The 23,159-nt window shown below is 42.5% G+C and overlaps 1 protein-coding gene across 1 annotated transcript; it reads left to right on the forward strand.

Moving 5' to 3' along the window:
• The first annotated feature begins 19,376 nt into the window (after positions 1-19,376).
• On the forward strand, positions 19,377-20,360 carry LOC116832392 (olfactory receptor 52E8-like). Its single transcript, XM_032793087.2, has one exon. It carries the CDS (start codon positions 19,413-19,415, stop codon positions 20,358-20,360), a length of 948 nt encoding a protein of 315 aa, XP_032648978.1. The 5' UTR covers positions 19,377-19,412.
• The last annotated feature ends 2,799 nt before the right edge of the window (positions 20,361-23,159 follow it).

The following is a 23,159-nucleotide window of genomic DNA, read 5'->3' on the forward strand; positions in this document are numbered from 1 at the left end:
GAGGGGTGACACCGAAGTCTGTTGTCTGGCTGGTTTGGTTTGCCTTAGAGGTGGAAAAACCCCAGCCTAGGGCTGTGACTGCCCTGTTTGAGTAATTGGTCCTGATTTGGCACTCTCAGTTGGGTCCCGCCAGAACCACATCGTCACACCTACCCATTGGAATAGCTTGCTTTTGGGCCCTCAATAATGTCCCTTTGAAAAACTGCCAACTCTCCTCAGTTGTTTTTCCCCTCAGTCTTGATTGCCATGGGACCTTACCTATCAGCTCTATCACATCTAGCTCTTTCCCCATATCCACAGAGCCAGTTATCTCATCACAGAAGGCAATTAGATTGGTCAGGCATGACTTGCTGATGGTGAATCCATGTTGACTGTTTCTGATCACCTTCCTCACCTCCAAGTGCTTCAAAATGGATCCACTTTGATCCATACCTCCATCTTAGAGGTGTTGCCATATGTGTATCTGTGTACCCCTAAATTTCCCCAAATAGTCAAAAACATAAAATGCAAAACCCATGTTTCCACCCGTTTTGAATTATGAAGATCCTCAATATTGAAGCCATGGCCATTATTTCATAGGAATAATGTTCGATGCCTCTGGCCAAATTATTCTAAATACTTCACTAGCCTCTTCTATCTTTGCTCAACTCTGGTATTATTTTTGGTTCCTAAAATATAATGCACACAACACAATTCTTCTACTAAGCAAAAAGTGCAAAGCAAAGCAACCCTAAGCAATAAGCCAATTACAAAACTGGTAGCACCATTTCCACACTCCAAATCCAAGGTCCATACAGTATAATCTCTGTTGCAATTGAACATTTCTCTATGTATGAGAAACTAAAACAAAAAGAAAGGAACATTATTATTTAATCTTTAGGCCATAACTTCAATTATGATGTGTGGTCCCACTTTCCCTTTTCCCCTTTGTTAATCTGCACTAACGTAGTTGAAATTTTATTCATAATGGAAAATGATCGGACCCATCTAGACTCCAGAACATGATTTTTCTATATTAAATTCAAATACATTATTCAATCTCTGATTTTCCATAATTTACTATCCTGAGCCACATGAGAATCCACAGTCTCCTGCTTTTCCAATAGCGTCAGTCAATTTAACCTCTGTTTTCTTAAAATCTATCAGTAACTCCCTTACCCATTGAATAACTGACATCCCCTCTGCTTCTTCTTCTTCCTCTCCTGGGTATAATAAAGGGATGCACAATCTCACAGGCCTTCCAGAGAGAATTTGATAAGGCTGGTAGCCAGTACCCAATCAATCCCTACTCTGGATGGCTGACATCTCCCTTGATAATTTATCATCCCAGTCTTTGCCAGTTTCTTCCACTGCTTTGCGTAGAGCTTTCTTAGTAGTTTGATTCATCCTTTCTACTGTTCACGATAATAGTGGATGCTAGGGGATATATGGTCATTGCTTTACTCCTAAAGCTTTTCATAAACTTTTAATATCTTCCCCTACAAAATGTGGCTCATTATCTGAATCAATTATTTTTGGAGTCCTACCTCTACTAAACACTACTGCTGGTATTTAGGTCAATGGAAGTATCACTGTCTACATCGGGGTTAGGTTGATATAACCTTGTAGGTGTGTGTGGAGATTTTTTTTTTTTTTGGCTTTTTCAAAAAATGCAAATGCTAAGTTAGGTTACATTATCCCAGGTATAGCATGCAAGTGATGGTATGTGATAGTACTGCTCTATTCAGCACTGCTTAGGCCTCAACCGGAATATTGTGTCCAATTTTTATCACCAAGGTATAGGAAGGATGTAGAGAAACTGGAAAGAATCCAGAGGCAAATGACAAAGATGATCCATAGGATGGAAAATGAGGAAGCTGAAGGAACCATGTGTGTTTAGTCTGGAAAAGAGGAGATTTAAGGGGGGCATGATAGTCTTCAAACACTTGAAAGACTGCCCTAAAAAGGTGGAGGAACATTTTTCTCTCTTGCCGCAGAGCAGAGGACAAGAGAAAAAGGGTTCAAACTACTTCATAGCAGATTTAGATGAAATCTCAGAAAGAACTTCCTAACTCTAAGAAGAGAGGATAATGGAACAGATGCTTGTGAAGGTCATTCGATCTTCTACGCTGGAGGTTTTCCAAAGGAGGTGGATATCTATCTGTCAGGGATGACTAAGACTCAACAAATCCTACATATTGATGGCAGTCAGATTAGATGACTCTTGCATTCCCTTCTAACCCTATAGCTCTGTGATTCTACAAAGTAAAATCCTAGCATAAACCAAGTCTTAGTCTATTGATAAAAAGATAGATAAAGTATTTATATTTACTGTGTATCATAACACACAAAGAAGGGAACATGCAATTACATTGAAAGTCTGAACATGTAACACTGAGAAAAGAAAATTGTTTACATAATCCATATTTAGTCTGTGGAACTTCTTGCCACCAATGTTATTAAAGCAAAGAGCTTAAAGGAAGGGGATTCCAAAATGGATTGTCCATTGTTGGTGGTGCTGATGGCACCACCTTTAGTTAAGGCAGTTGTACAATTTCAATTAGGTGAATTCAATTCTCAGTTGCTTTTAAGATTGCCAAAATTTAACCGTTTGGACTGACATTTCCCACACAGGGTGTCTATGTCTGGCTGAATTTTTTTTGGAAAGTTTCAGATATAACAGTTCAGCTAACTTCTCGAATGAAGCTGGGAGAGAAGATGTCTAGCCCATGTTGAAAAATTCTTATAATTGTTCCAGTGTGGAGCCTGAGCACCTTCATGCTTTCCAGTAGGTAAAAGACAGGAAACAGTACCTCTCCCTCACCCCCATTAACCACCAGAGCTCTGAAATGCAAGAGGAGGAGGTGACAGTGTCTGTGCATTAACACACAGCTGGCTCCTGAGGTCTTTACTCACTTCTTACTCCAAGGGGAGTTTTGCCTCAGCGTTTGAACAAACTATGGGTCACAGCCTCAGAACTTACCCTTTCATTGTACATCTACTGACAGCTCTCACTCTGAAAGATCCACTGTGCCACTGAAATGCAGCTGGAGGCCCTCAGCGATGGGGACACAGCAAAGAGGGATATTTTGGCCCATGATAATGGAGAAAACTCATCACCTATGGCAAGGCCCAGTGATGATTAATGACTGTGCAGAATGGAAAGGACCACAGAGTTACTCTCTCTCCCATCATGTCCATGTTGCATTGGGTCTGTCGAGCAGGTGAGCTCCTCAGCAAGAGATGGTACCTGTGAACCCTGAGTTGGAAGTGTCCTTTCTGGGAATCCCCCTCAGGTAGCCGTGTCCCAGATCTCTCTCACCCCAGCATCTGCAGCAAAGTCCCATGCTGAGGACAGGGGTGAGCACTGTTTATAATATAGCTCTGTGCAATCCCAGGGGGGTTCACTCAGCCTCTAGTCAAGAAGAGGTGGCTGAATGCAGACAGGCTGGAGACCAGCCTTTTTGCATTTCTGTGCTGTTTACCCAGCTCTAGGAATAAACAGTAATTAAGAGGCCTTCCCAAAGGGGGGGGGTCTCTCTTTCCAAGTCTGCACTTCTGTGATCTTTATCCATCTTTAGGAGTAAACAATAATGAAGGGACCTTCCGAAAGGGTAATGAGAACTCTTAGGCTCTGTGCTGAGTGAGAGAGAAATTGGCTGCTCTGTGCATTTTTGTATACTGAAACATTATAGTTGACTAATACAAAACTAGCGTTAATGTTAGTTCTCTATTGAGTCTGATACCCTGCACATGCCAGCGTGGTTGGGTATATAGTAGTCAGGCAGATCCAGAGAAAGTTGGTTAAGAGGAGACATGAGCAGTTTCTGCAGGCACACAGGGCTGTCGCTAAGGGATCACAGATCAGTAATTCTTATCAGTATCCACCATCATACTGTGCAGCACCTCTCTTTGAAGGATCTTGAAAATGCCTAGCAAAGGAAAGTGACTATGAAAATATCCCCATTATATAAACTGAGGTGCAGGGTGACATGAATTGTCCAAGGTATAAATATACAAACAAACAAAAAAATATTAGTATATTTATATCTGCCTGGTGTAATTTTCACTCCATGCATGTGTCTTCCCCCAGTAGCCCTCTCACAGCAGCTCTCTGTGTCTCATCAGCCCAGGGAATTACCTGTCCCCTCAGTCTGATAGGTCTTTAGCATTTTCACAAACTGCTATCTCTTGACAGGGTTAGTTTTCACAAGCATGTTTGAAAAAAATCCTGAAAAATCAGGACCTGAATTGGGATACCCTTTGTCACCCCCTCTCTATCCCTGAAAGGTTGGTTGTGCACATGTTCCCCCCTCCAAGATGTCGGTTACATAAGTTCACTCTCAAAGCCTGAGCCACAGTTTGGGTGTCCGGGTGCACAGATGCCAAACCAGCCATTCTGTCCTGGGCATCCTGCCCCGTGTGATTTGTCAACTGTATTAATCACAATTCCCAGACCCCTACCCCTGCTTTTTCCCCGAGTTCATAACTCTACCTGCCTGTTCTCAAGGCACTGCCTGTCCACTCCATCTCTCTTCCCTCTGTCGCTCACTCTTCCTCACTTTCACTCCTTTTTCAGCATGCTAGGGGGCAGGGGCTTGGGGTGCAGAGGGGGTTTCAGGCTCTGGCTGGTGTTTAAAGCTATCAACAATAATGTATTACGCTCGCTAACATTACTCATCAATATGATCATTTTAATTCTCAAGGCAAAGATCATATTCAAACATTTTCCCATCTTTCTGTGTATTGTTTGCTAGTTACAGACAACAGCAATGACAGCTGTAAACTATAAACTTCATGACTATAAATACTTAATTATAAATTAAATGCTATAGTTTTTATCCCAAAAGTTGGGTTGCACTGCAGAATGTCAGTTACTCTTCATTTCCTTACCTTTTTAAATGCAAATTCAGTTGGCCTCTTGCTGCTCTAAGCAACCTCCAGGTGTACTGTTTTAATTAAGAACTGCATGAAAGTCGCATAGCAAATATTGAACGTTCAATTGTCATCCTGCAGGTCTATTTTCACCAAATGCTATCTTTTGTCCTTGTTTCTGTCCTGCTACAGCGGTTATGCTCATTGAAAACCTTTCTCAGCAAAGGCAAGTGGAATAAGGAATGGAAAGTTGAACAGAGACCAAATTCAACATTTGGCTTCTCTAACTCTCTGCGGCATTTTGTCTGAAACACCTCAACCCGTCTTTGCTCTATCTCTATGCTCCTTTGAGACAACACAGATAGCGCACAAACAGCTTGTAATTGTCAATCCTCGATGAGGAGTGCTGTAGCAACGAGTTCCGAAATTTTACCATTTCAACATGTTGAGAGTGAGAGAACTGCAGTTTGTTGAAAACTGATGTTTAAAATCATAAATTTCTCTCGAGATTTGATTGCATACCATTTCAGATGGTTTATCCCCTTCTCTCTCAGATGGACATGATCGTTGCCCTTATGATTGTGGCTGATATCCTATATGATAATTGGTTTCTCTTTCTCTTTAGTTTTGAACCACGTCTTTCTGACACTGTGCAGTGACATTGGTTACATTCCAGTTTTTTCATCAGCATTAGTGAAACACTTCTATCAGTCTGTGCAAGAAGTAAATAACGAAAGAGGGTACGGACTCAATGTTTATTTCCTCTCTGGATTACTTCCATAACAATTTTGAACAACTTCTTATTCCCGTCTTGACAAGAAGTCTATCTCCATGCTAGGCCAGCTTTGTAGTATGTCCGTGTAGAGGCGCAGATATTAACACCACCTGTTGAGTATTGCAATGCACATCTTTATATTCCTTTCACAACCTACTTGAAAAAAGATATAAGAGATTAGCTGACTTCTTGCTGAGGAAAGGGAAAGTACGTGATGGTTGTAGAAAATCTAAGCAAGTCATGCATATCCTTTACTCACGATTGAAAAATAACAGATGATTCTGGGAAGAATTTCTTATTTCCCTTTTTGGAGCATCAAGGATCCAAGCTGAAACTAATGGTGCACCGATTCAAGGCTTAAGCAAAGAGTTCTTGTCGATTTGGTGCCAAAACACTATCTGTTATGCTGGTTGCTTTCATCTATCCATGTGGCATTTTCTCACAATTTCATAATCAGATAAAAATATTGTAACCATTTTGTTTGCACAGTTTTGTCTTGCATAACTTAAATAGCGTGAACTACTGTGGTGAACTTGCCCCCACTTCAGCTGTGGTCACCAGATTTGTACTGGGATGAATCTCTTTTGTTTAAAAAAATGATTTGTGACATTCTTATGTGTTATTTTATGATTGCTTGTGTTTTGAGCTTTCTGCATGGCTGGTCCACATGCATCTTCTCTCATATTTCACCAAAAATTCTTGATGTCATAGAACGCATTCTGCTGTAGCCGTGTTAATTTTCTGAAGCCAATTTTTGAATGCATTTTCTTTGCATCATTTGTCATTAAAACAGCAAAAATACTGTTTCTTTTTCACTGTGTTACAGTTCAAATGCCCCTCATCACTGTCATTCATGTTTTGTATTTTGGTTTCGAACTGTTAGCTAAATGATATGACTTCCTGATCTCTGCTTACTGTACAGCAATTCATCAATGGAAAAAAAAAACAAAAAAACAAGATGTATATATGACCCATTTCTGCTCTTTCTCAAAATTATATGAACCTGAACAGTGAGCATGCAGGAAAGAAATATTGGAGGAACTGGTTAAGCAGATATTGTTTTGATGGGAAAATTGTTAAAAAATCAAGGAACTGGCAATATTTCATTACCTGATAATTAAGTATTTCCATTCACCAATACAGTTTCATGAAAAATGTCTTGATAATATTCTCCCCTGCTAACTTGTAATGGATCCTTTGGTAGAATACTGGGAGGAACAAAAGAATCTCTCTAGAAACAAATATATAGAGAGCAGACCTGGAAGGTGACATGCATACACAGAAGCCAGGATGCAGCAGAAGGAGCAAAAAAGTCAGACTAATTGTTCTGGGAGTTCACAGAGAGTACCACCTAGCCTGATGCAGGTGGTTGGGGTGCAGGAGGGGTGTGGGCTCTGGGAGGGAGTTTGGATGTAGGGTGTGGGCTCTGGACTGGGTCAGTGGTGGGAACAAAAAGGTCAGGTCACTCGTTCTGGGAGGTCATAGCACCCCGAAGCCTGAGGTGATGCTGCCTTCAGCTGCAGGGCAGCCATCCATCTCAACTACCCTATCCCTGGAAGCATGCAGCTTCCCTCTGAAATAAGCAATCAGAAAGCAACAAACTGGTAACCTCTTAGATTGATCTTCAGCCACCACACTTAAAGTCTAATTAAAATCTCTACACCTGTGTATGAAGAGCAAATCTCACTCAGAACAACAAGCTCTGCATTTTACCCTGCTGACTGAGCCACTGTGATGGACTTCCCTGGGTTGCTACATGGAACTAAGGTACCGTTGAGCCCTCTGGCACACGGCAATCTGGGCCCCCCCTCACACTGTGATCATGTGACAAGCTGAAAAACCCTGTAGGTTCTGCACTCACACAAACATTCACAGGCTGGGACACACCCAACTGAGTTACATGAATATTTTCGCCAGCTTCTAATGAACTAACAACAGAGAGGATCCAGCCACTTCTCATCAGCTCCCCAGAGTAGGACCCAAGAGCTATACCGTTTTGCCCTTTTCAGAAACCTGAGCGGTGCCCATATATAACTGAGTATGCCCCTCCCTCAGTGTTGAGAAGACTATGAACCAGCTTCTGTTCCTGAGAAAATTTCCCTTTACATTTCATGCAACACACTGTTTTAGGTAATACACATAAAACAGATTTATTAAGTACACAAAGCTAGATTTTAGGTGATTGTGAGTAAAATGTTTACAGATCAATGTATATTATTTAATAAATAAAGCAAAATCACAATCTGAGTTCTATTCACTAGACTGGATTTTAACCAAGGAGAGTCTCACACTTATGGTACAAATAGTCTACCAGTCTTCCTTACAAAGGCTGGGATTTCTCCTTTCCAGCCTTGGACTACTTGCCTAGTCAATGTTTTTTTTTTCCCTCTATCGGTGCTTTCAAGTGTTCAGTTGTGGCGGGCGAGGGAGGTAATTTTTACCTATTATAGCTTCTGCCATGTGAAGGGAACTTCATTATCCCAAACAAAGGCCCCAACACAGTTAATGGGAAAGTTCAGGAACAAGATGGAGTCCAGTGTCACATGAGCTGGTCACATGCCCTTGTGTCCTTCAACGAGTCATAGCAGGGGCCATTACCCATATGCTGGCTAAAACATACACAGGGAAGTCCATCAGCTGGATATAAGCCTCTTACATGGCCCATTGTGTTCACTGAGGGGCCATCAACTTGAACTGCCCCTTCACAATGTGCTGGCTAGACTGGATGTAAACTACCTTGAGAGAGTTCCCACAGGAGCAAACTCATTTGAAATACAAGATCATAGTCAATATTAATTACTTCAGATACAAAAATGACACATAAATACAAATTGGATAATCATATTCAGCAAACCATAACTTTTCAACTGACACCTCACATGAGATATTTTGTCCAAGATTTGTTGCAACTATATAGCAGTGGTGAATATGGGAGTGCCAGGGTTTTGCTCTGGGGTACAGAGTGTCGCAGAAATATAGCTATATAACTGGAGCTATCTGAGATCTAATTTTTTATTTTTATTTAAGACGTACAAACATGGCCTGAAAAAGACTGTATTCTGGTCTGCACTACAGGAGATAAGCAAACTGAGGGACAGAGCAACGCAAAATGACAGTATGTTTCCCACACTACCCAACACACGCACAATATGTGACCCCCTGAAAATGTTCCCCTCACTTTCCTTCTTCACTTTCCTTCTTCACTTTCACCTTAATTGAACTGGCCTTGTTAGCACTGACCCCCCGACTTTGTAAGGCAACTCCCATCTGTTCATGTGCTGTGATACATATACTGCTGGAGGCTGCTCAAAAGAAGCGGGCACCTGTACAGCAGCAGCTGCTGCCATGTTCCTTTCCATGGTCTTTGTGGAGATGTTGTGGCATCAAGCCTGCTACAAAGCTGCAGATCTATAGAACAGTGGGTGCCCCAGCTCCCATGGCTGTTGGGATATATATCCATGTAATATGTTACAGGTCTAGTGTGGAAGAAGTGTTCCAAGAAGGAGGAGTGCTAGACAGAGATGGGCTCCACCTAACGAAGAGAGGGAAGAGCATCTTCGCTAGCAGGCTGGCTAACCTAGTGAGGAGGGCTTTAAACTAGGTTCACCGGGGGAAGGAGACCAAAGCCCTGAGGTAAGTGGGGAAGTGGGATACCAGGAGAAAGTACGAACAGAAGAGCGTGAAGAGGGGAAGATTCCTGCCTGATCGTGACAAAGCGGGATGATCAGCGAATTATGTTAAGTGCCTATACACAAATGCAAGAAGCATAGGAAACAAGCAGGGGGAACTGGAAGTCCTGGCGACTGGAATAATAGAGACTTGGTGGGATAACTCACATGATCGAAGCACTGTCATGGATGGATATAAACTGTTCAGGAAGGTCAGAAAAGGTGGGGAAGTTGCACTGTATGTAAGAGAGCAGTATGACTGCTCAGAGCTCCAGTATAAAACTGCAAAAAAACCTGAAAGTCTCTGGATTAAGTTTAGAAGTGTGTGCAACAAGGGTGATGTTGTGGTGGGAGTCTGCTATAGACCACCAGAACAGGGGGAAGAGGCTTTCTTCAGGCAACGAACAGAAGTTACTAGCTCACAGGCTCTGGTTCTCATGAGAGTCTTCAATCACCCCGATATCTGCTGGGAGAGCAATACAGCGGTGCACAGACAATCCGGGAAGTTTTTGGAAAATGTAGGGGACAATTTCCTGGTGCAAGTGCTGGAGGAACCAACTAGGGGCAGAGTTCTTCTTGACTTGCTGCTCACAAACAGAGAAGAGTTAGTAAGGGAAGCAAAAGCGGATGGGAACCTGGGAGGCAGTGAACATGAGATGGTCGAGTTCAGGATCCTGACACAAGGAAGAAAGGAGAGCAGCAAAATATGGACCCTGGAGTTCAGAAAAGCTGACTTTGACTCCCTAAGGGAACTGATGGGAAGGATCTCCTGGGAAAATAACATGGGAGGAAAGGAGTCCAGGAGAGCTGGTTGTATTTTAAAGAATCCTTATTGAGGTTGCAGGAGCAAATCATCCCAATGTGTAGAAAGAATAGTAAATATGGCAGGTGACCAGCTTGGCTTAACAGCGTAATCCTTGCTGATTTTAAACACAAAAAAGAAGTTTACAAGAAGTGGAAGATTGGACAAATGACCAGGCAGGGTATTAAATATTGCTCAGGCTGCAGGAGTGATCAGGAAGGCCATCACACTTGGAGTTGAAGCTAGAATAGATGTTAAGAGTAACAAGAAGGGTTTCTTCAGCTATGTTAGCAATATGAAGAAGGTCAGGGAAAATGTGGGGCCTTTACTGAATGAGGCAGCTAGTAACAGAAGATGTGGAAAAAGCTAATGTACTCATGATTTTTTGCCTCTCTCTTCCACAACAAGGTCAACGCTCCAACTGCTCTCAGCTGGGCAGGCAGCAGGTAAATGGGGAGAAGGTAACCAGCCCTCTGTGGAGAAAGAAGTGGTTTAGGACAATTTAGAAAAGCTGGATGAGCACAAGTCCATGGGGCCGGATGCGCTGCATCCAAGGATGCTAAAGATGTTGGCGGATGTGATTGCAGAGCCATTGGCCATTATCTCTGAAAACTCATGGCGATCGGGGGAGGTCCCGGATGACTGGAAAATGGCTAATGTAGTGCCCATCTTTAAAAAAGGGAAGAAGGAGAATTCGGGGAACTACAGGCCCATCAGCCTCATCTCAGTCCCTGGAAAAATCATGGAGCAGGTCCTCAAGGAATCAGTTCCAAAGCACTTAGAGGAGAAGAAAGTGGTCAGAACAGTCAGCATGGATTCACCAAGGGTAAGTCATGCCTTACTAACCTAATTGCCTTCTATGAGGAGATAACTGGCTCTTTGGATGAGGGGAAAGCAGTGGACGTGTTATGGAATGGATGAATGGACTATAAGTTGGATAGAAAGCTGGCTAGATTATCAGGCTCAAGGGTAGTGTAGTTGGTAGCTGGTATCAAGCGGAGTGCCTGAAGGGTCAGTCCTGGAGGATGGCATGGATTGCACCCTAAGCAAGTTTGCAGAGTACACTAAACTGGGAGGAGTGGTAGATATGCTGGAGGGTAGGGATAGGATCCAGAGGCACCTAGACAAATTAGAGGATTGGGCCAAAAGAAATCTGATGAGGTTCAACAAGGACAAGTGCAGAGTCCTGCACTGAGGATGGAAGAATCTCGTTCACTGTTACAGACCGGGGACCGAGTGGCTAGGCAGCAGTTCTGCAGAAAAGAACCTACGGGTTACAGTAGATGAGAAGCTGGATATGAGTCAACAGTGTGCCCTTGTTGCCAAAAAGGTTAATAGCATTTTGGGCATTGTCAGCAGATCGAGGGACGTGATCATTCCCCTATATCTGACATTGGTGAGGCCTCATCTGGAGTACTGTGTCCAGTTTTGGGCCCCATACTACAAGAAGGACGTGGAAAAATTGGAAACAGTCCAGTGGAGGATGACAAAAATGCTTAATGGGCTGGAGCACATGACTTGTGAGGAGAGTCTGAGGGAACTGTGATTGTTTAGTCTGCAGAAGAGAAGAATGAGCGGGGGACTTGATAGATGCTTTCAGCTACCTGAAGAGGGTTCCAAATAGGATGGATCTAGACTATTCTCCAGGGTAGCAGATGACAGGACAACGAATAATGTTTAACTTTGTCATGTTTCTGAGAAAGATGGCTTCTCTGGCTGCAATTGAAAGAGGGGAGATTACAGTATCATGGAAGGGTGAAGTGAATGGTGGGCAACTGAAAAGGGAGCAGGGATGGTTTCTTTCGACAACTTGATGCAAAGAGTCATAAAGTTTATCCTTCTCCTTGGTGCTAGATTTGAGTGTTGGTTCATAAGCACTAATAATGTTCACAGAGCCAATTGTCATCTGAATTGAGATGATATGCTCTATTTCCCAGTGGGTGTTTCTATGAGCTTTACCCACCTTTTTATCACAGTCAAACCTACACCGTGCAGATGATTTTCTTCACTGCTTTTACCTTGCCAAAAGAAGGTGTAATTAGCCTCTTAGACAGCAACAGCATATTCAAGTGTTATTTCCTGAAGTGCTGCATTGTCAACATTAAATTTGTACAGCTCACGGTCTATCAAAGCTGCCTTCCTTATGCTGCGTGTGTATTGCGTGTCATCATTCTCTGTCAATGCCAGACGCATGGTCCTGACATTCCAGCTGCCAAACAGGAAATTTCTTGTTTTTTTTTTATTTTTGCCAGATGCAAGGTTTTGGTTTAGCCCCACACACCCCATGAAGTTGTGGTGGTTTGGCACCTAACTGTCTGGGGGCTGCTTGATTTCATGGTGGGAGATGGCTGACAGATGTGGAGTGATTCCTCCCACCATTGAAGGTAACCTGTGGTGCCCTTCTCTATGCCAGTCAAGTGAGAGCTTATAACCCATAAATGCCACCTTCTGTGTTGTGTCCATGCTGCCAGGAAGGATGGAGTGTCCTCTCCATGTGATGTGATCACAATATCCTGGCAGTTAATATGGAGGCACTACTTTGCCCATGTGTCAGCATACCCCTCTTGACTTCACTGGTTTGGATCAAAGGAAGGACAGAATTGATACATTGTGAACCAGCTTTTCTGTAGGAGTTGCCAGTGCAGAGGGGGGCTTCCATCTGTCTGGCTTTCAGGGCTCCACTCCTAGATTAGTTATCAGCCATACCTGCAGGACCCAATCTGTCCTTTATGGATGTCATTGGCAAAAGCACTGGACAAATTTGCTCATCTGACTTTGATGGCATTTCTCCATCAAGGGTTGCACTACCCCCTTCATGCACTTGTACCACTTATGGTCATAGCAAAAGCAAGTTTTCGGTTCTGACCTGGCCATGCCGGGGCTAAGGATCACAAAAAGGAGGTTATTAAGAATCTAAAGAATAAAAGAAATCCTACAACAGGTTGAGGTAGAAAAGGTTTTGCATTTGGAAAGAAGCAGTGTGAGGTACCCATATCGCATGAATTAATGTAATCCTTTCAAGTCCATTAGCTGTCATGGAGGATGTTAACTAGAATCTACAGTAGAAACTTGGAGTTATCAATATCAGAGTATGAACTGACTGATCAATCACATGTTTCATTTGGAACCAGAAGTATGCAAATGGGCAGCAGAACCAAAACGAACAAAAAAGATAAATACAGGACAGTTCTGTGTTAAATGAAAAGAACTTTAAAAATAAATTGAAAGTTTAAAAAAAAAAGATTTGACAAGGTAAAATAGGAAATACGGAAAAAGCCGGTTTGGAATTAGTTTAGAAAAATTCTAGGAATATAATTAATGCCAGGAAACAATGTGGTTTATGGAAAACTGGTCTTGTCAAATAAACCCAATTTCATCCTTCAACGAGAGTCCACTTTGGGATGGGCAAGGAAAATGTAATAAACTCTGATTTCTCTACATGTAAAATGCCCCAGCGGTGCTGCCATAGCACTTCAGTGTAGTTATTACTTAAACCAATGGCAGGAGTTCTCCCGTCAGCATTGGGAACACACCTCCCTGAAAGGTTGATGGAAGAATTCATCCATTGACTTAATGCTGTCTACACTTGGGTTATGTTGATATAGCTACATCTCTCAGGAGTGTGGATTCTTTTGCTATTGAAAAAAAATAAAATGCAATTATGGGTTGCATTAACAAAGGCAGAGCATGGAAGTAATCAGGGGCAATCGTGTTCCTCTACTCGGTGCTGGTTAGGCCTCAGCTGGAGAAGGATGTAGGAAAACTGAAAATGGTCTAGAGCTGAGAGACACAGATGATCCAAGGGATGGAATACGAGCCATATGAGCAAAACCTAAAGGAATTGGATATGTTTAATTTGGAAAAGAGGAGATTGAGGAGGTACATGACAGTGGTCTTCAGATATTTGAAAGGCTACATAAAAATGGAGAAAATTTGTTCTGTCTTGCCACACTGAGTGGAACAAGAGTCGATGTGGTTAAACTACACTATAGCAGATTTAGATGTAATCTCAGGAAAAAATTCGTAAGTATGAGAACAGGAGGACAATGGAATAGACACCTCGGGAGGTGGTGGAAGCATCTTCACTGGAGCTTTTCCAAAAAAAGATGGATAGTCATCAATCTAGGATGGTTTAGATGCAAAAAATCCTGCATCCTGGAAGGTGGTCATACTAGATGATATAAAACCTTCGTGTAGACCAGGCTTTAATAGAGGGGTAAATGGGTGAAATGTAATGGTGCATGTTATACAGGATGTCATTCTGGGTGATCTAATGGTCCATTCTGACATTCATCCCTATGAGTCTATTGATACAGAAAATAAATCAAGTCCTAGCACCCCTTTGCCGTAGCTACAGATGAAGATCAAACTATGGTTTCCAGCTACAGAGTGTTAGTAACTTGAATACAGGTGGATACAGCATCCCTGTTCAGTATAGGCAGGACCATTTGTTCAGTCTCATTCCAGTACTTAAAAGCTTGGGTGCTCTGCACAAGAGAAATACCTCAGATTTGCCTGATGAGGAGGCAGAGAGTTTAGCTATAGGAATCCAAAAGTCCTGAAGCCAGGGCAGTGCTGGGAAGTCTGACTGAACCTGAAACATTGAATTTCAGTTCCACCAGGGAGAGACTGGGAGGAAATGAACAGAGAGGGCAAGAAGAAATCTGGTGCAAACACTTATCCAGTCTCTCTCCTGTCTGTAGGGTGCCCCTTTTTCCATGGCGTCTTTGGGGGGAAGACAAGGCCACTATCCCCAGGAACATTTTATTGGTGTTGCTTTTACTAAGTCTTTTCCCCCGAAGTAACCCCAGTGACTGTGATTTGTCGGTAGGTAGCTGAGTGGGAGCAGAAGTGGGCACTCATAGTTCACCCTTCCCAGGAGTGGGGAGCTCACAAACATCAGCAAGTTCAGAAAACCGCAGTTTCACCATGAGAGGATCGTGCAGACTCCTCCACCCTTTCCACCACATCCCACAAAATGAAAAGTCCCTGTCAGAGCAGGACTCCATTTCCCTCTTGGCGTGATGGACAGACCGTGGTTAAGGCAGGGAAGTCAGGATTCTGGGTTTTGCCTGCCATGCTGCCACTCAGTTTCTGTGTGACCTTAGCCAAATCCTGTGTCCCCATGCCTCTGTTTACCTATTGGTATAATAGGGATATGTTCAAAGTGATTTTCTTTTGCTAGGTGTTTTCAAAATCCTTCAGTGAAAGGTGCTGCACAATATACAGATAGTTACTGATGAGAATTACTGAATAGTGATACCAAAGCCCTCTGTATTTATAGAAAGTCTTTTTGTCCCCCACAGTCATCTCTCTCCAGACCTGTCTGTCTACTATCTCTCTATCCCTGCTGAGCATTCACAGGGCTTTAGACTCTGTGGTGCTCCAGGCATTATCCCTAGTTTCTCCCTAATTAACTATAATTTTTAAAAATACACAAATATAGAAAACAGCCAATTCTCCTGTGACTCTGCACAGAGCCAAAGAAGGTCCATCAGTTACTGTTTACTCCTAAAGCTGGATAATTAGCACAGAAGCAGAGACAGGCCTGTCCCCAGCCTGTTTACATACAGATTCCCGCTTCTCCTCTAGGGGCCGAGCAAACCCCACTGGGAAATGCATAGAACTATATTATTAATGGTGCAAGTCCCTATTTTGGCTTTCAGCGTGGGATGTTGCTACAGATGCTGGGCTGAAAGAGATGTGGGGCATGGCTGCCTAACAGGGATTCCCAGGAAAGACATTTCTGTTTCAGAATTCACAGGTACCCATCACTTGCTGAGGAAGTCGTCTGCAAGAAAAACTGAGTGCAACATGGGTGTGATGGGATAGAGAGTAAGTCTGTGGTCTTTTTCACTCTGTGCAGCCCTTAAACATCCCAGGGTCCTTGCCTTAGGTGTAAAGTTTGCTCCAGTATCTTTGGCCAAAATGTCACTCTTCTCTATGTACCCCTGTCCATTCCAGCTGATGGTTTGCGGCTCCAAAGTGTCTGCACTTCAGTGGCACAGTGGATCCTTCAAGATGAAAGGTTTTAGGAGATGTACAATACAAGGCTGAATTCTGAAACCTTTGCCCGTATTTAGTTCGAGTCCCAGTGAGACAAAACTACCATTGGAGTCAGAACTGAATAAAGACGTCAAGAGTTAGCTGTGTGTTAATGCACAGGCACTGTCACCTCTTCCTCTTGCATTTCAGAGCTGTGGCTTTTAATTGGGGATGTGTTACCTGACTTTTATCTGCTGGAATGCAAGGAGGTGCTAGGGGCGCTCCTCACTGGAACAATTAGAAAAAAAAATCAGCATGGGCAAGACATATTTTCTCCTAGTTTCCTTTGAGCAGTCAGCTGAATTGTTATTCTGGAAACTGTCAAAAACAATTCTGCTGGAAGCAGACATGCAGCTAGGGAAATTTCAGTCCAAATGCCTAAAATTTGGCAAACTTATAAGCAACTGAAAATGAGGTCTCCTTACTGAAGGTGTCAGACAGTCTTCACTAAAGGTCGTCCCACCAGCACCCCGTACAATGGCCAAACCACTTGTGTATCCCATGCAGCTCAGCTCTTCACTCCAATAATGTCAGTGGCAAGAAACTCCACAGGTCAAATATGCATTATGGTAACAAGTTTCTTTTATCAGTGCTGTACGTTCAGGCTTGAAATGTAAATGAATGTCGCCTTGTCTGTGTGTTATGAGACACAGTAAATATATTTGCCTGCTCTATTTTTCTACTTTCTTTATTGATAGATCCATATGGTTTAATGTCAGATGGGACCACTAGACTATCCAGTCATACCTTGTCTGTAACACAAGTCCATTAATTTTCACCCAGCTACCCCTGTATTGACGCAAAAACTGTGTGTGCCTAAGGCTGGGTCTACACTAGGGTTTTACATCATACAATCATAGGACCACAGGGTTAGAAGGGACCTGAAGAGTCATCTAGTCTATCCCTCTGCAAAGATGCAGGATTTGTTGTGTCTTAGTTATCAAAGACTGATGGCTATCCACACTTCCTTGGAAAACCTCTGTTCAAGGAGCTTCCATGACTACCCTGGCCAACTATTCCATTGCCCTCCTCTTCTTGCAGTTAGGAAGCTTTTCATGAGATTTGATTTAAATCTGCTATGCTGGAGTTTTAACACATTGCCTCTTCTTCTGCCCTTTGTGGTAAGAAAGAACAACTTTCTTCCAGCTGTTTATGGCAGCTTTTTGAAGTATTTGAAGACTGCTATAACTTTCCCCTTTTAATCTCCTCTTTTTCAAACTAAACATACTCAGTTTTTTTCTGTCTTTTATCATATGGCTTGTATTTCACCACTTTGTCATCTTTGTCATGATAAGGTAGATGGAAAAATTCTTACTTTCACCCAGCTATCACCTCTTGGGGAGGTAGATTAACTATGCTGATGGAAGGAGCCCTGTCTTTGGTGTAGTAGTGTCAGAAGCACCAAGGCAGTGCTGCTGTAGCGTTTTAATTGTAGGCAAGCGTTCAGGCAGATTCTGCAATAAAGCATTCAGCCTGGATCTGCCAACATGGAGAGCTGCAGAATCCACCACTTCCCTTCTCAGTTTGTTCCAATGGTTAACCATCCTCAGGGCTGAACATGTGGCCATTATTTCCAGATGGAATTTGTCCATGTTCAGCTTCCATCCATTGGGCCGTGTTTTGCCTTTCTCCTCTAGATTACAGAGGCCATCGCTATGCACAGTTTTTTCCCCATGTAAGTGTCCCCTTGATCAGGTTTTTTTTATAAGTTAAAGAGATGAAACCCTTCAAGTTTCTCATGGTCCGGCTTTTTCTTCAGCCTCCAATTATTTTTGTGGATCTTTTCAGCACCCTCTCCAATCTTCCAACATCCTTTTAAAATGTGGACCCCAGAACTGGATGCATTTGGTTTCCCCATCTACAGAGGTAAAATCCATCCCCTGCTAAAATTCACCACTCCCCGTTTTATGCCTCCGAGGATTGCATCAGTCCTTTTGTCCTTTTGAGTTGGTTTTAAACAATGACCTCTAAATCCTTGCCAGGGTCATTGCACTGCATAATCTAGTACCCAGGCTGTGGGTCAGGACGGCTACCCTCTTCTGAGAGGACAAGATTGCATTGGACTGTATTAATGCATTTACAATGTAAATTTTCTTACCATTGCTCCAGATGAATTGATATGGCTGCCCTGTCCTTAGGGTGATCAGGTGCACAAAGTTTTTAAAGACAGTCCAAAATATGGGGCTTCTTCTTGTATAGGAGCCTATTTCCCACCACCTAGTTTCGATTTTTTACACTTTCTATCTGGTCACCTTACCTATCTTCCTCATTTTCAGCACTCTGCCAATCTTTGGGTCGTCCACAAATTTTATCTGCACTGGTTTTCTATATCCTTTCAGGTCAGTGATGAAAATATTGAATAACATCAGGCCCAGAACTGATCCCTGCAGAACCCCACTAGAAAAAGCCCCAGTCACTGCAAGTCCTTTCTGAGCTCTCTCACTCAGCTAGTCTTCGATCGATTTTAGGTGTGCTCCAAGGATATTGTAGAGTGTTAATTATTTAACATCACTCTTTTTCCTTCATAAATTAAAATGAAATAGAAAAATCAAATATTATTGCATATGCACAGTTCCCTTGATAAACCAAATGTTCACCCAAACAAAAGAATGATTTCAGGATTGCTTGACAAGACTGGTTTTGCATAAACCTTGTCATTGACTAGCATTCTTTATATTCTTAGAATTTTTTTCTTGAACTAATCCAAGACTAGCTTTTCCATTGCTTCCTAATCCTTTCAAATCTTTTTTTTTAATCTTTACCTTCATTTTTTAATAGTTTATATTTAAAACACAGGAATTCCCCTACATTTTTTCTAAGATTCCTTTTCTTCTCAATATACTTAATAACCTCATTTTTGGTGATCCTTAGCTTTACCAACCATGGATATTTAAGTGATGTCTTTAAAGTCCCAGACTTGTGTTTCCCACTGCTGCCTCTTAAGGTTCCTCCACGCTGCCATGTAGGAATTATTGATGCATGGAGTATCATAAAGTATTGAATTGGCATTAGATGGGTTGTTGTTCATAGTTCATTTCTCTAAATATTTGTAATGTTATTTTTCAGTGCTTCACGAGCGACCAATCTGCTTCACCCATGAGAATAGGCTCCAGTAGCACATATACTGTCTTATATTGTCTCTCCATTCAGGCATTAGAACTGCGACCAACACCCTAGAGCCTGGGCAATTACAGGAAGTCAGGGGAATGTACGGTACACGCAGGTGACATCCTTGTGCCTCAGATTTGGACACCTTCTCCCCTACTCCATGTCAGATTCCAACACAACCAACTTCACCAACCCCTCCACCTTCATCCTGATGGGCATTCCTGGACTGGAGGCAGCCCATGTCTGGATCTCCATCCCCTTCTTCACCCTGTATGCTATAGCCATCTTGGGGAACATCACTATTCTATTCATCATAAAGATGGAGCAGAGCCTCCATGGGCCCATGTACTATTTCCTCTGCATGCTGTCCATCACTGACCTGGTCCTGTCCACGGCCACTGTGCCTAAAATGCTGAGCATCTTCTGGTTCAATTCCAGGGAGATCAATTTCAGTGCCTGCCTCACCCAGATGTACTTCATTCACTGCTTCTCAGCGATGGAGTCTGGAATCTTGGTGGCCTTGGCTTTGGATCGCTACGTGGCCATCTGTGATCCCCTGAGACATTCCACCATCCTGACAAATTGTGTTGTGGCCAAGACCGACCTGGCCTTGGTTCTGTGCAGCGGCATGCTCACACTGCTCTATCCCTTCCTAGTGAGGCAGTGGCCATATTGCAGAACCAACATCATCCCCCACTCCTTTTGTGAGCACATAACCGTGGTGAAGCTGGCCTGTGCCGACACCCGCGTCAGTAGTTACTATGGCCTCTTTGTGGTATTCTCTGTGATTGGTCTGGATGTGCCTTTTATCACCGTGTCCTATATCCAAATCCTCAGGGCCATCTTCAACCTCCCCACAAAGGACTCCCGGCTGAAAACTTTTGGGACCTGTGGTTCCCACCTTTGTTGCATATTATCTTTCTACCTTCCAGAATTCTTCTCCTCTCTCACACACCGGTTTGGCCACAAAGTGCCCCTACATGTCCTTGTTCTCATTGCCAATGTGTACCTTCTGGTGCCCCCCTTGCTTCACCCCATCCTCTATGGTGTGAGGACAAAACAGATCCGGGACAGGCTGCTCAAGCTTTTTACTCATAAAGGGACCTAATTTTTTTATCCTGGTACTCAGGCTCTCTGCAGAGATGGCTGGTAACATGGTGCTGGGCCCTCTTTTCTGAATCAATTCCTGGACAGTCAGAGAGACATTAAACCTTTTTATGAACTTATTGTTCTATGCCAGCATGGCAATCTGGGGAATCAGCCCATGTATAATTCACTGGTTTGCCCCTTTTTAATTGCCGAAGCTGGACCTCTGCAACCACCCCTTGCCCTGGCTCTTCCACCAAGGCTCCTTCAGTGCTGTGCCTCTTCCCCACAAAGGCCTCACTTCAGTTGCTCGCTTCTCTTTTCCCTTCCCCTTGTCAGTAACTGTATTGTTTTCACCTCTACTCTCCCCACGTGCAGGTGTACGGGAGCCATTTCAGACTTTGTTAAGCGTTGCCACTCTAACCGTCTAGTTTTGTGGCAGAAGAAATGTATCTAATTCCTATATGAAAGAAAGAAATGTAAATGAATGTTAAACCCACTCAGCTCTAATACAAACATGTCCTGACATTTTGTGGAAAGTCACTTAAGGAACACCATTTAGAATTAAAATTGTAATATATATGTGATGGATCGGTCACAGAGATCACCCTGGGACTGTCACCAGATGTGCTGAAATTACCCCTGAGGCAGTTTTCCCTGACAGCTTGGGACTCCAGAACCCTGTCTTGTCGAGCCAGACATGCCAGCCTGCTGCATCATGGACCCAGGGCCTGGGCCACACCCCCAAAGCTGCAGACTTAACTGGGAACAGCTCAACAAGTTACCTCTTTCCAGCACCCAGACACCCAGTTCCTAATGGGATCCAACCCTCAAATAAATCTATTTCACTCTGTGAAACAACTATTAAAAGATACAGTGACTAGAGTGAAATCCCTGCAAGCTGAACGGACACTTTTCAAAGACAACATAATAGAGATCCATCTTAAATGTATATGCCAAATTAAAAAAAAAACAGTAAAAGAGCTAAAAAAGAGCCACCATGGCTTAATAATCATGTAAAAGAAGCAATGAGAGATAAACAGGCATCTTTAAAAAAATGGAAATCAGATCTTAGTGAGGTAAATATAAAGGAGCATAAACAATGCCAAATTAAGTGTAAAAAAGGAATAAGAGAAAGCCAAAAAATTGTTTGAAGAAAAGCTAGCCAAAAACTCAAAAGATAATAACAAAATGTTTTTTAAGTACATCAGAAGCAGGAAGCCTCCTAAATAACCAGTGGGGCCCCTTGATGATCGAGATACAATAGGAGAACTTAAAGATGATAAAGTCATTGTGAAGAAACTAAATGGATTCTTTGCTTCAATCTTCACGGCTGAGGATGTTAGGGAGATTCCCAAACCTGAGCCGGTTTTGTAGGTGACAAATCTGAGGAACTGTCACAGATTGAAGTGTCACTAGAGGAGGCTTTGGAATTAACTGATAAACTTAACAGTAGCAGGTCACCGGGACCAGATGGAATTCAAGCAAGAGTTCTGAAAGAACTCAAATGTGAATTTGTAGAACTATTATCTATGGTTTGTAACCTGTCCATTAAATCAGCTTCTATACCCAATGATTGAAAGATAGCTAATGTAATGCCCATATTTAAAGAGGGCTCTAGAGATGATGCCAGCAATTATAGACCGGTAAGTCTAACATCAGTGCCAGGCAAATAAGTTGAAACAATTCTAAAGAATGAAACTGTCAGACACATAGAAGAACATACACTGTTGGGCAAATGTCAACATGGTTCTGGAAAGGGAAATCATGTCTTACTAATCTATTAGAGTTCTTTCAAGAGGTCAACAAACATGTGGACAAGGAGGATCCAGTTGGCATAGTGTACTTAGATTTCCAGAAAGCCTTTGACAAGGTCCCTCACCAAACCCTCTTATGTATATTAAGTTGACATGGGCTAAGAGGGAAGATCTTTTAATGGACTGAGAACTGGTTAAAAACAGGGAACAAAGGGTAGGAATAAATGGTAAATTTTCAGAATATAGAGGGGTAACTAGTGGTCTTCCCCAAGGGTCAGTCCTAGGACCAATCCTACTCATCTCAAAAAAGATATACTAGCATTAGAGAAAGTTCAGAGAAGGGCAATTAAAATGATTAGGGGTTTGGACCGGGTCCCATATGAGTAGAGATTAAAGAGGCTAGGACTTTTCAGCTTGGAAAAGAGGAGACTAAGGGGGGATATGATCAATGTATATAAAATTATGACTGGTGTGAAGAAAGTGAATAAGGAAAAGTTATTTGCTTGTTGTCATAACTATAAAGGGAACGTAACAGTCTGTGTACAATACTATAAAATCCCTCCTGGCCAGAGACACCAAAATCCTTTTACCTGTAAAGGGTTAAGAAGCTCAGGTAACCTGGCTGACACCCGACCCAAAGGACCAATAAGGAGACAAGATACTTTCAAATCTTGGTGGGGGAAGGTTTGTGTTTGTGTGCTTTTTGTTTTGGGGTTGTTCACTCTTGGGATTAAGAGAGACCGGACATCAATCCAGGCTCTCCAAATCTTTCTGAACCAGTCTCTCATATTTCAAACTTATAAGTAACAACCAGGCAAGGTGTGTTGGTTTTATCTTTGTTTTCTCAACTTGTAAATGTTCCTTTTTGCTGAGAGGATTTTACCTCTGTTTGCTATAACTGTGAAACTAAAGCTAGTGGGGGTTCCTCTGGGTTCTTTGAATCTGATTACCCTGTATAGTTATTTTCCATTCTGATTTTACAGATATGATTTTTACCTTTCTTTCTTTACTTAAAAGCCTTATTTTTAAGAACCTGATTGATTTTTCCTTGTTTTAAGATCCAA

Source organism: Chelonoidis abingdonii, unplaced genomic scaffold, assembly GCF_003597395.2.
Source record: "Chelonoidis abingdonii isolate Lonesome George unplaced genomic scaffold, CheloAbing_2.0 scaffold0620, whole genome shotgun sequence".
Taxonomy (NCBI): Eukaryota; Metazoa; Chordata; order Testudines; family Testudinidae; genus Chelonoidis; species Chelonoidis abingdonii.

What these genes read in the sequence shown, in the direction of transcription:
- LOC116832392 (XM_032793087.2), top strand. Translation starts at nt 19,413, where the DNA reads ATGTCAGATTCCAACACAACCAACTTCACCAACCCCTCCACCTTCATC.